This window comes from Aulonocara stuartgranti (assembly GCF_965226115.1).
Source record: "Aulonocara stuartgranti genome assembly, chromosome: 23".
Lineage (NCBI taxonomy): Eukaryota > Metazoa > Chordata > Actinopteri > Cichliformes > Cichlidae > Aulonocara > Aulonocara stuartgranti.
Genome location: NC_138958.1, coordinates 15,199,102 through 15,211,188, shown reverse-complemented (window position 1 = coordinate 15,211,188; position 12,087 = coordinate 15,199,102). Strand labels below are relative to the sequence as shown.

Sequence of the window (12,087 nt, the reverse complement as noted above, 5' to 3'; positions counted from 1 at the left end):
GGTGTCACTGAACCTCAGGTTGCTTTCGTAGCGGCCTTCAGCTCCTCTGTATTTTTTGAGCTGGGTGTTTCTCATCCTCCTCTTGACATTACCCCAAAGTTTAACCAGTAATAACACAGTCAGCAAACAACTTGATAATAGTTTTGGTTCTGTGAGCAGGTACTAATTCTTTATGGACAATAAAATCAGCATATCTATAAAGCTTCTCAGCATGGAGTAGATTTGATAAAATACAGAGGACCAACTATCACCAAGATCAGCAGATGACATGGCAACCAAAATCCTCACAAACTTCACACTGGACTTCAAACACCGCAGACTTCAGGACCTTGACTTCCAAATGAAGTGCAAAATTTGACTTTGCTCTGAAAAGAAGACTTTAGTCAACCGAGCAGCATTTGAGCTCTTTTTCTCCCTAGACCAGCTAATACATCTCTCAGAATAAGACCGTGGCAGCTCCTTTCCTAAAGACATCTGTGTTTGACGGCTCTTGATGCTCTGACACCAGCCTCAGTACCCTGACTGTGAGCCTCGAATTGACATTTGTTGACGATGCTCAGGAATCCCTGTTGCTTTGATAGTGATGCATGTTTATTACCATATTTACCTTCCAGCCAAATGTTAAGAATGTTAAGCCAAAATGTTTTTTCTTTGATTATTGCTTATTCAGACATTCGGAAGACATGCCAAGTCTCTTACCTGTGTTGCTATATTGTTAAAGTTGAACTTTAGCATGGGTCTAAAATTAAAAGATCTTTTTCACCTATGTGTGAATTTAACAATGAGGTGCTGAATCCACAGACTGATTCTGCCATCAGAGTTAAGCCCTCAAGACAAACAGTGCCCTCCTGAGTTGGAAAGGGATCACTGCTCTGACTCTGTCCTCCGATTTCTTGCGCTTTAAAACGAGAATCTGTTAATCAGAGACACGATGTTTTCACGACTGTGGAGCATCAACTGTTCAAACAAAACTGAAGAAATTTTAAACTAGGAATTACATACCAGTTAAAACAACTTATTCTGTGACATAATGGTTCTTTCGACTCAAATACTGTTAAGCTTATTTTAAATCTTAACTCTGCGTTTGTTTATCCTAAGCCTAGACCTTGTGTGCTTTAATATTTTGTGTACCCAGGAGCACTGCCAAAACAAAACCTCATCAGCCTGCAATTAATGACAGCAAAATCAGGGACAAAGACGGACTGAGCAGCAGTCTGTGTACTGTATTTGCTTTGTGGCTTTTGTCTAAGGCTTTCATCACAGCGCAATACACAGAGCAAACCTGGGCGGCAGATGTCGGCTAAATCCGACCGTTCAAACACGCTTCTACACCTATTCATCTAAAATCAGGACATGAGCTTCTCCTCTGCTGAAGCAGGAGCAGGAAGTCAGTGATTGTGCTTGTATTATATTATACACGCACGTAAATGCTGAGGGGGGAGAGGCGATCAAAGCCTTTGAGGCCTTTGTGTTTGCACAGAAGAGCAATATGTTGTCATCAAGCAATCATGGAAAGGCATTCGTAATCCCTGTGCATCTGTGTACAGCAGGCACTTCCTTTTAATTACATTGAGAAGTCTGCTGCAGCCAGCGTGTGTCACAGGATTTATTTTTTCTATAGATACTGCCACATCACAATGGGTCCTACACATTGTTCTCTCCTTAAATCTATTTGAAAAGAAGTATAGCTGATGTTTTAGTACACTACAAATCATATGTATATGATCTCATTCCAATATAATTTACACTATAAACAATACCTGCAATGCATATAAAATGAACTTTAACCCCTGCCATGTTACTACTTTGACAAGGTCTGGAAAAAACAAACAACTTGTCACCCTCAGCTGAGAGGAAATGGGTTAGGAGGTTAGGTTACTGAGGAACAACTCAGGAAACACCAAGGCTCAAGCCTGCCATGAACTAAAAACTGCTCACACTGTCCACACTGAAGCAGGTCTTACATTGCCATGGACTAAGAGGGGGCTGACCAAGAAAAAAGCCCCTGCTCCAAAACAGACTCCTTCAGGCTCAACTGAAATTTGACAAACCATACGCCCTTTGAAGAAAGGTTTTCAGGTCAGGAGTAAAGCCGAGGCTTTCAAACCTGAAAACACTGCACCAAAGGTCAAGCATAAGTGGTGGTAGCATCACGGTCTGATGCTGTTATGCTGTTATTCTGCTGGTGTTATTGGTACACTGCACAAAGTGGATGGAAAAATGAACCAGGAGGACTACCCCTAAATTCTTCAATGTTACCTCAAAGCAGCAGCTAGACAGCTGAAACGTGTCGGTTCCAACAGGACAATGATCCCAAACAGACATTAAAACTTGTTTTGGAATAAATCAAGCTAACATTAAGTTTCTGGAACAGCTTTCCCAAAGCCTCGACTTCAACCCTACTGAAATTTTTTGGAACAAGGGGAATTTAATTAAATATTAGTGGAGGTGTATGTATGTATTTGGTACATTGTGTATACTTTTAACCCTGGGGATAAGAAAAAATCCCAAATAAATTTAAACGTACGTGTACTAAACTAGGTGTACTTCACAAGGCGAAGAAAAAAAACCCCCAAACTACAATGAAGGTTACTAAATTTGTGCTAATACACAAATTATATTTCCCTCTATGCAAATGACCTCATTTTAAGGTAGCAGAACTTTAAAATATAATCTACTAAAAATGTATTTTCACAAACTACACTGCTAGCATGCATATTAATTTCTATTTTAGTTGCAGACTATGCTAAAGTGGCATATCCCCACCTACACTGCAGGAAATTAGGTAAATATCTCAGTGGTAGGGCAGGTGTAAATAGATCATGAGCACAAGTTTTGACACCGAAGTTTCAGTTTTGTCATATTTAAATTCCTATTTTGGACTCTTTCTAAGCAGTGACAACCTCTGTACAGTTTTTATGTGACTGGATCCTTCCAGACATGTCTGCACTTTCTGTGACCACACTGAACTGCTCTGGTTTAATCCTATTACGGTACATGTCAAGCACAAAGAGACCTAAGAGGTTTATGTTTCGCTTCCTTACAGAGTGAATCTCTCCCTCTTTCTCTGTCTCTCTTTCAAGACACCAGGAGAGCTATATATTTGATCATTTTGATTCTGTGCTGTTGCATCATCTGTCAAAATAAAGGCCAACTGATAATAAGATTGTCTGTGAGGGCTGAAGAGAAACTGATGATGAATGAAGATCAGGTGAAAGAGATAATCCAGAGATGGGTAAGTCAACAATATTGCGCCATGGCAACACATTTTAGCTGAGGCTATCGTACTCAGGATCTCCTCTCCTGATGTTGCAATGAAGTATGACCTTCAAGTGTGGGGAAAAATAGCATAACGGCTGACAGATTAGCTGCTAGCATTAGAGTATAGAAGAACTGGTGCGTTGGGTGACGCTGCCTTCATTATATCTCGTTTGATCCTCCTCACTCAGTAACATTACAAGAGGAAGTCCATGTTAAATAAATATATTTGTTTCTTAGGGTTTATGCAGGATATCCTGACATCTACTCACACTATACTAGCACTATCTACTGCTTCTGAGAGGAAACTCATGACTAAGCTCAATGGTGTTTATCAGCAATAGTAAAAGAAAACATTATGACGTAATATACTGTGTCCTGTATTTAGAGAAATACTCAAGAAGACGATCTGAAGCCTGAGGACTACCAGCAGTTCAAGACTTTGGGATGTGCCAGTCTCAGTGAGGGTGAAAGTCAACAGCTCTTAAAATTCATACAAGATGAGAAAAACCAGGTATTCCTCGTCGTTGCCAACACAGCAGATCAGGGCAGCTGTTTCCTCCGTAGCAGTTACATCTCACAGATATGAAGTGACAGCAGATTGGCAGCGTTAATCTGCCATACAGCTCTAAAAGCACGGCTACACTGCAGGATCGTACCTACTGAAGCGAGCAGCCTCTTGCCTGCTACACAACTATGCTAAACATTAACATGCAGCTACCACTCTGTGCCTCCTAGCCTCTTGACCTGGAGGTGTGCTGGGAAAACAAGCAGATATTCAGTCAGATTTCTCGCTCCACTGATAACCCTCTTCAATACAGCGCTTCTCTAAGTGCCCTTGGTTGTCCCATCTCTCCACGCTCAGTGCAGTTATTTGTAGCCTACATTTAAAGCATGTGTCATCTCTCACTCCTTCCTCTTTCTGAGCTAAAACAATCTCAAGGGCTGCAAATGATTGATTATAAAATGAGAAATCCCTGGATTTTGACTTTCAAAACCATTGCCGAAAAAGAAGCCGCGCGGAGAAGAACAAATAGGTGAACTGACAGTCATGGGATTGCAGCTCTGCAACAAATGATTTTAATAAGAATCTTTTTCCACAGATTATCTATATAGTCTAATGCCTTTTTAAAATTATTTTCAGAAGGTGAAACCTGCACCTTCTTCCACTCCTTTTTCGTGTGTGTGTGTGATCTGGTAGATCACACTTTAACCAGCAGTTGTGAAGATGAAACTGCACTTCTTTTGCATGCATCAGTTTATGCAGCGATGCATGCAAATGGAAAGGAAGGGACTATCAAATTCATATGCCGACAGGGTCGCTTTTAAGGTTCCCGGTGACGTGTACTGATTGCCTATTGTTGCACTTGCAGGTTATTGTGAAATCTATGGGCTGTGTTATACTGGCACCTCTTCTAAATGAAGTTGTAAAAAAAGCTAAGGGTCTGGATCAATACCAAGCTGCCATCACACATCTGACCAGGGTAGGTGCAAGCAGTTCTTCTACATAGTGAAACACGCTCCCCGTGCATCACCTGAAACGTTGCATCTGTTCGTTAAGACTTGCAGGCCAAATGAACTCCTGGATTGCATGCTTGAAATAATTGAAGGCATTGATCCAGGTGCCATTTCCGAGACAATCCTAGCCCTTCTTCCGCATCTTCAATCAGGTAACACAACTAATCATGCAACAGTACTACTACTAAATCAACACAACAGTCTCGGCCATAAATTCTACCTCTACCATAGAAATAAAGACAGCTTTTAGGAATAGCTGCAGATTCAGCCTGATTCACCATCATCCACTACAACGGCAATATTAAACTACAATTACAACTTTTTTTGACAACATTTTTAGATTTGCAATAGTAAAAATGAATTTATGGTAGAATTGCTTTTATCGCATTAAACTGCACAGCCATAACCAATAATCAAATGATCCCCGTTAGGCCTGGTAACATTATCAATCGAACAGCTCGGTGGACGCGCTCAGGTCAGTGGAGTCGCTTGCTAGTTTATTAGGTGAGTGGGGAGAGTTGTTATTGCTGTTGTCTAAGCTGACATAAATGCAGTGGATAAAATAAGAAAAATTTAACACGATCCAAAAACACCTCAAACTAATCGGCCAAAATAACAATACGTTTGAATCGACAGTTTCAGCACTTTTGACAAACATTGAACACCTTTACCGTCATAGCACCTTTTTTTTTTTGCAGGGTTCTTGTATTAGACAACATGTAGATCATGTGCATCACATGTAGCCTGGTTTACTGAGTGCGGTTACTGCTTCTCCATGCATTGGTGGGTTATGGTGAACAAGTAAATGCTGCTTTTTCTTTTTCTTTAAAGGGCTCCCCCTGCTGTACGCTTACTGTAAACTAACAAACTGTGTTTTTAAACAGTACTTCTCCGACTGGATGAGGGGAAGGCAGCCTGTGTGGGCTCGACTCTGTCGGCCCTGCAGAAGCAGCTGTCCCGGCTGCCTGTGCCTTACACGGAGCAGCAGGAGGAGGCTGATGAGTACGGCCTGTGCCGCTGCAGCGCTGCCTTGACTGTGTTCACAGAACCTTTTGTGGAGGAGGTGAAAAGGACAGACGGAAATTGTGCTGCTACAGCTGAAGATGAGGAGCTAAAGATTGAGCTTCTGAAGTTGTATGTTTCTCTCTGCAACTCTGTTTATTTGTAGTTATTATTATTAATGATATTAAATACAAATGGCAAAGCAAAATGACTTCGAATTGAATAACTGATTGCATTCTCTGTTTAGCTGCATGAGGAGTTTGAGAGAGCCTTTGCTTGAGGCTGAACTGAAGCACGACAGAAGATCACCATTGTGGCTCTTTGCAGTAGAGATAATGGTACGGGCAAAGTCACTTCACTTTACTTCTATTTTTTTTTATTTAGAACACAACATGTTTTAGTTATTTAGTCCCAAGTCACATGTGTGCATTGCAGGTCACACTTTCTGCAATCAAAGAGCCTCTTCCGGAGCTCTTATTCTTCAGCTCACTGAGGAAAAACATCCTGATGGACAATAATCAGTTCAAGGAGGCGAGAGCATGTCTGGCTTATCTGCTGTTTGTTCAGCTCATTACCATTGACAACTTTCCAGCAGTGTTTAGGTAACGTGAGCAGCCACATTTTACTTACTTAAATTTACTTTCACTAAAAACTATTAATGTTGAACTTTTCCTGCCTTTCTAGCCATGTGTTTATTCTCCAGTGCAACATGGAATACATCAGTCAGCTGCTCAGCAGGTATGCTGTTAACACAACATTAAGTGAACATGTTTTCTGTTTTAGAACAAACTTACAATCAGAGTCATATCTGTGTTTCTCTGACAGCAAAAAAGAATCACATTTGCTCAAAGGATTGGTAAGAGCCCATCAGTATGAAAAACATCTGAAAGCAGAAGACTGAGTTCATTTTAATTGCCCATAATTATCTATTATTAGGCGCTGTTCACAAAAAGCTTGGAGCGTGTGCAGGACAACAGCTTCCCAGTGAGTCTGCTGGATCTGAAGAGCTTCTACAGTGTGACACAGGTAAGACAAGCAGCCGTGCCAGACTCATTTCTATTTCTCAGGCTGCATACACACACAGGCCGGAGCAGCAGAATTACAGAAAAACCTGAGATGTCTTAAGTCTGTTTGCATATTCACTGAGATCACTGTCAGTGCATGCATGTCACTCTGTGACCTTCACCTTTAAGGTCAAGGTCACTGAGATTCAAAACCTGTCCGAGATTTTTCGTGGTTGCTTCTATGGTATGAATTTAAAAATCCTAAGTTGGCTCATTCTCGAGCTATTATTTACAAGATTTTTAGAAACTTGACCTTTCCTTGAGTTCAAGGTCACTGAAAATCAAACTCATCTGATACTTTTAGTAGAAGCAATTTCCAAGCAAGCAAATTTCAAAATCCTCATTCTCGAGGCCAAGCTGCTTTAGGTAAAGAACTGACAGTGAACTGTCAATCTGCAGCCTACCTCAGTTTCATAGTGTTTTATGTTTCATTGTTTAGCTGTCACACATAAACCATTTGTTGTTCGCACTCACTGCTCTCAGTGCTTTTATCCTCAGCAGGCAGCTGTTTTCAGTGAAAAGCGCTTAAGAAATCAAAACAAGCTATTCAAGTAACTTAAGCAACCCAATTGGCAAAAACAAAGGGAGCTCCAAATGAAGCTGAAGAATGCTTGCTTGCACTGCAGGATGGATCCGTGTCTTTAACGTGATACAGCTCTCTGCTCCCCTCTAGTGGCCTAAAAATGTTATTCAAAACTACAAAATAAGCATCAGTTAGTAAGCTGTTTTTTGTTTTTTTTAACGTGATGAGACTTTGAGACTCAGCCTGTGAAGTGGCTGTAAACTATAATATTATAGTTGTAACATTTACTGCGATTCACAGCTGTAGCTGACTTAAATGACTCAACCATAACACCGAAAGCTCAGTGAGCTGTTTTGTGCTTAAATTCTCAGAACCTGCGGCGAGTTCTTACCGACTGTCCAATACAGCACTTGGTGAGTGCTTCATTAGTGGTCAATATGGGGAAAATGTTTGACTTTTGCTACACTATAAAAGGCATACATCTGTTCACTCTTCCGTCTGATCATTGCTCCCCCAGAGAGAATCGGGCCTGCAGGTTTTCCAGGTATTCATCAATAAATTAGATGCAGAAGCAAAGCACAAATTCTTCAGGTGAGAAAAACAGTTTCAATTGCAGTTGCAATTTCTTTCCAGGTGTGAAATTAACGCCCATTATACAGCTATATATATAGACTACTTTAACACTTTATTAAAAACAAATGGCCCACAGCATATTCTTAACTTGTCCCTCTATTAATTTACTGCTGCTTCTCTCCATCTAGCGTTTCCAGTTACACTCCAGCTGACAAATGTTTACAGTATTCTCTTAGTCTTCTAACACTTTAACGTAACGCTTGCTGTTTTTGTTTTTTTTGCTGTTGTTGTAGGTGCATGTTAAAAACCAGCAATCACGCAGGAATAGAAAGTTATATAATCAAGAACATCAGGAATCAATTTGAACTTTCTATGAAGGTGAGAAAAACACGAGAGTCACGCCATAGCCTGCATTTTTTTTCTCTACACGTTAAATGTACTACAACTCTTTTACAGTGGGGTAACGCCAATGAGTGGTTCTTGGGAACGGAGTTTATTTCACTGATGACACTGGTGCTGTGCTTGCCACAAGGTGCTCAGACAGATTTGCTCAGCAGTATGGACAAGTGAGTAACGAGAAAAGTTTGAAGCATTATTACAGCAGACTGGAGGAGGTGGAACCTGGTTACCTGAAGCACAAAGTCAGTGGAGTGAGACGTAATTATAATTCTTGATTATGGCAAAATCGTAAACATGGATACTTTGGCATGTGCTGAGAGCATAATAGTAGCTTTATTATACTTTAAAAAGAAAAAACTTTTTTTAATGAAGCAAATTCCATTTAACTGTCATTATAATTACAACCTAGACTTTGGGACACCTGGAAATTGAAATAATTACCCTTAAGTACCCCGCCTCTCGCTCTATGACAGCTGGGATAGGCTCCAGCGCCCCCCGCGACCCTGAAAAGGATAAGCGGAAGCGAATGGATGGATGGAATATAGGCTCAAAGGCATCCTTAGAATATTTTGACCTTTGAAAGAAATACAGAAAACCGTATCTGCTACCAAAATACATGGAGTTAATGGAACTAAATTAAAGCAATTTTCAACTTCAGATCTAATCAAGTTAAAAACTATCCTGCAGAGATTCAAAGACAAAAGTCTGTCATTGTGTGAACTGGGAAGCTTCATCCAGATTGAGCCATTAAGTAGCACTCTTTGTTTATCCAGGGTAATGGAGAGCCTAAATCTGCTACGCTATGTTCTTATCAGAGACGAAGAGCTGAGAACCAATGTAAGTAAGTCTAATACAAAGCTTTCAGTTAATGCCTGGTTAGGGCAGGACGCTGATCATCTGTTCTGCCTTCCTTTAGGAAGATGTGTGGGAAGAGTTGTGCAGGATCAAAGAGGAATACCTAAAAATGCTGCGTGTATGTATCAGCATATCAAGAGCGTATTATTCCTCTGAACTGAAAGCACTGAGGGAGGACCAAAAGCTAAAAGCAAAAGGTAGGAATTAGCTACTAATCTGTGTGACAAAATTCCAGTGAAATAAGCTTTACACGAATAGTTTAAGAGTCTATTTTTATACTGTCAACACTTCCTATTGCCCAGAAGCCAGAGATGCTGCTCGACCCACTAAATTAGTCAAAAGCATCACAGTAAGGAAGGAGAAAGTGTCCAACATGTCCCCGGAGGTCCAGCATCAGGTCAGGAAAACTCTTCTAATTTAATAATTTTCATTTATGTTTTGGACTCTACGACTAGCAAGCTGACTTTTGTCATGTTTCTCAGGTGCTGCAGAGTGCTTTGGTGACATTTGACCTCATGGAGAGTCTTATAGTCCGAATCGAAGAGATCACAGAGGAAAAGCAGAACAAACTAAACTGAGGCTCTGAATTCAGACCCTTCAATATTTTTCTAAATATATCTTTATTTGGTTTGCTTTGTTTGACTGAATAAAGTGTGTGCTTATATACAAGAATGTATACAAGATGATACTATATACTGAAATGTCTGCTTTTCTATGTTCAGCACATTGGGCTCCTGCTGGTTAGCATTAAATAAAACATGTCGAATCACCTGCCTGGTTTTGCAGCATGTCTCTTAACATTTCCCACACAGGACTGCTTTCAATGATGTGAGCCCGAGCCAGAGAAATCCGGTCCCGGATGCTGTCTACATGGGGTTTACTGGTGGCCTGCAGGAAGGTGTGGCTTAATTTAATTCAAGGTTTCACAAGGACACATCAGTTTATCTCATTTATATTTAAAATATACCAAATAGCTGCGCCTCCATTGTTACCTTGGCAATTGTTAACATCCCTTTAACAATTTCATCAGTGTTTTGCACAGGCAGGATCCTGAGATTGCTGCCAAAGAATCTGCAAGAGATAAAGACGTCCTTAGTACAATATAGTTATTCTGTTTTCAATATAGAACCTTTAAAAACAAAATCCACAAATTCTTTGACAGACAAGAAAAAAAGCAAAGTTAGGGGAGATAAAATACAAAAAAGATACCAATAGCAATAATGACAATTAAAAAAACAATTACTCTGAAAATACTTACAGAGTCATAAATATCTATGGTTGATTTTTCAGAGGCTATTTATTCTCCTGTAGCCTGCTTATTGGTTTGAATATGTAGATAGCCATATAATCAACATAGAAGTTACTGTAGGTGGACAAATTTCAGGTTGGCAATCAATAGACAAACTAAATAATAAAGAACCCGGGGCTGACCCATGAGGTACTCCGACATCATCATTATTATATCCTCAAGCTGCTGTCACAAAGCCTTGTAACCAGAGCGTTAGAATCAGTTAAGTAAAGCAAAAATGACACAACATGACTATTAATCTACCGGTTTTGAATCACAGTCAGCGTTTCCAGCTCCTTTTTTCCTTTAAATGGTGAACGAAGGAGTAAAAAGCAGTTGCGGTGGACTTGCACAAATTTCTTTATCCTCTCAAAGACTCCCGATTCTTCAGAGGGCTCTGGGAGGTCTTGCGGGTCAACCATCAGGAATGCAGTACCTGCAATAAATAAAAAACAACAACAACAAAAAAACCTCACACACACATATATATATCTGTAAGTATGGGCTTTAATTCTGCCACAATCAGGGATCAGACCAAACGAGTTACACTCACACCCTCTCCTCTGGTGCTAAATTAATGTATATGTAGGAGTACTTTTTACTTAATCACTTGAAACATATTTTGATGCTAAAACATTCCCACTAGGCTACTTAAATAGGATTATGACTTAAGTAAAGAGTCTAAATCAGGGGTGTTAAACATAAGGCCCAGGGGCTTTAGGACAGCTTTAGAAAATGTGAAAGAGTGCAAAGATTTAGAACTTTTGACTGCATTTTCATAAGTTTTAGAGCTTTCCCAGTTGATATAAACCCCGACCCCCCACTACCATCACACTAAACCAAAGTATGAGGTCATTTACTGTGAACAATGAAAACTTTACACTACATTATTAAAATCCACTGAGTGTCTTATAGAAAACAGAATAATGTCTTATAGTGGGTTATAAAATACACGGCAGGTGTACTGGGGGACTCGGGTTTACCCGATAGAGGAAAAATGAAGGCTCCGGGATGAACACTGTCTGAAAACCTGATGCGGTGCTGCTGAGCGTTTAGCATCCTAATGATTTCGTGGCTCTGTGGAAACAAAATGAAGATAAGTTAACTGCTAGCATCGTTAGCTGGTACAGTTCTTTATTCAAAGTCAGAGGTGGGCAAATAACTAATATTTCACGTATTTTGTCGGTGCTAGTGCCTTGGCTTCATGGCTAAAGCTCTTTATGTTAACTTATTTTTTTTATAACTGCCACCAGAAACCGACCGAGCAAAACATTTTGACGGTTCAGGTTAAACTTTCTAACATTACCTGAAGCGATGTGCTGACAATAATCGTTGTTTTCCACTGAGGAGTCCCTTCTCCGCATGTCGCCATTGCCTGCTAGTTATTAACAAGTGAACGACACGGTTCCGATGACGACACTCTCAACCCGGTTTTTGGTCCAAAGCTGTTCCTGCAGCGGATTCAGCCGTCTGTTGTGTCATGCCACCAGGACGCCACCAGGGGGCGCTGCGGTAAAACGTAACGTCCTGTTCATCGATAAAAGCGTTTGTTTTGTTTAATTTCCCTTTCTCCTTTAAATGGGGCATGAAATAAAAAGTTCCTGTAA

At 40.3% G+C, this 12,087-nt stretch overlaps 2 protein-coding genes across 3 annotated transcripts; one reads left to right on the top strand and one right to left on the bottom strand.

Annotated features, from left to right (window-relative positions):
• The first annotated feature begins 3,038 nt into the window (after window positions 1-3,038).
• Window positions 3,039-9,928, top strand: glmnb (glomulin, FKBP associated protein b). 2 transcript variants are annotated; one of them, XM_082523422.1, is made up of 18 exons: window positions 3,039-3,235; window positions 3,647-3,772; window positions 4,632-4,742; window positions 4,820-4,928; window positions 5,661-5,910; window positions 6,026-6,116; window positions 6,214-6,380; window positions 6,463-6,516; window positions 6,604-6,634; window positions 6,715-6,804; window positions 7,737-7,778; window positions 7,883-7,956; window positions 8,232-8,316; window positions 8,395-8,504; window positions 9,111-9,174; window positions 9,254-9,389; window positions 9,495-9,589; window positions 9,675-9,928. In XM_082523422.1, the coding sequence occupies exons 1-18, from the start codon at window positions 3,194-3,196 to the stop codon at window positions 9,768-9,770; spliced, it is 1,773 nt and encodes a 590-aa protein (XP_082379548.1). In that variant the 5' UTR covers window positions 3,039-3,193; the 3' UTR covers window positions 9,771-9,928. The 2 variants fall into 2 exon arrangements, with proteins under 2 accessions (XP_082379548.1, XP_082379549.1); XM_082523423.1 differs by lacking the exon at window positions 3,647-3,772 and having other exon boundaries at window positions 3,040-3,235.
• A 3-nt stretch (window positions 9,929-9,931) lies between these two features.
• cUnh1orf146 (chromosome Un C1orf146 homolog) lies at window positions 9,932-11,995 on the bottom strand. The gene is made up of 5 exons (XM_082523425.1): window positions 11,787-11,995; window positions 11,464-11,557; window positions 10,745-10,916; window positions 10,185-10,263; window positions 9,932-10,080 (listed from the first exon to the last, which is right to left on the bottom strand). The coding sequence occupies exons 1-5, from the start codon at window positions 11,850-11,852 to the stop codon at window positions 9,940-9,942; spliced, it is 552 nt and encodes a 183-aa protein (XP_082379551.1). The 5' UTR covers window positions 11,853-11,995; the 3' UTR covers window positions 9,932-9,939.
• Window positions 11,996-12,087: the final 92 nt, after the last annotated feature.

Excerpts from the sequence above, each read along its gene's own strand:
- cUnh1orf146 (XM_082523425.1), bottom strand. The coding sequence starts at position 11,852 with ATGGCGACATGCGGAGAAGGGACTCCTCAGTGGAAAACAACGATTATT. Across the intron at positions 10,917-11,463 it reads CTTCATTTTTCCTCTATCGG|GTACTGCATTCCTGATGGTT; the intron begins GTAAACCCGAGT and ends TATTTATTGCAG. Across the intron at positions 10,264-10,744 it reads CTGACTGTGATTCAAAACCG|ATTCTTTGGCAGCAATCTCA; the intron begins GTAGATTAATAG and ends TATCTCTTGCAG.
- glmnb (XM_082523422.1), top strand. The coding sequence starts at position 3,194 with ATGATGAATGAAGATCAGGTGAAAGAGATAATCCAGAGATGG. Across the intron at positions 5,911-6,025 it reads AAGATTGAGCTTCTGAAGTT|CTGCATGAGGAGTTTGAGAG; the intron begins GTATGTTTCTCT and ends TTCTCTGTTTAG. Across the intron at positions 8,505-9,110 it reads TTGCTCAGCAGTATGGACAA|GGTAATGGAGAGCCTAAATC; the intron begins GTGAGTAACGAG and ends TTGTTTATCCAG.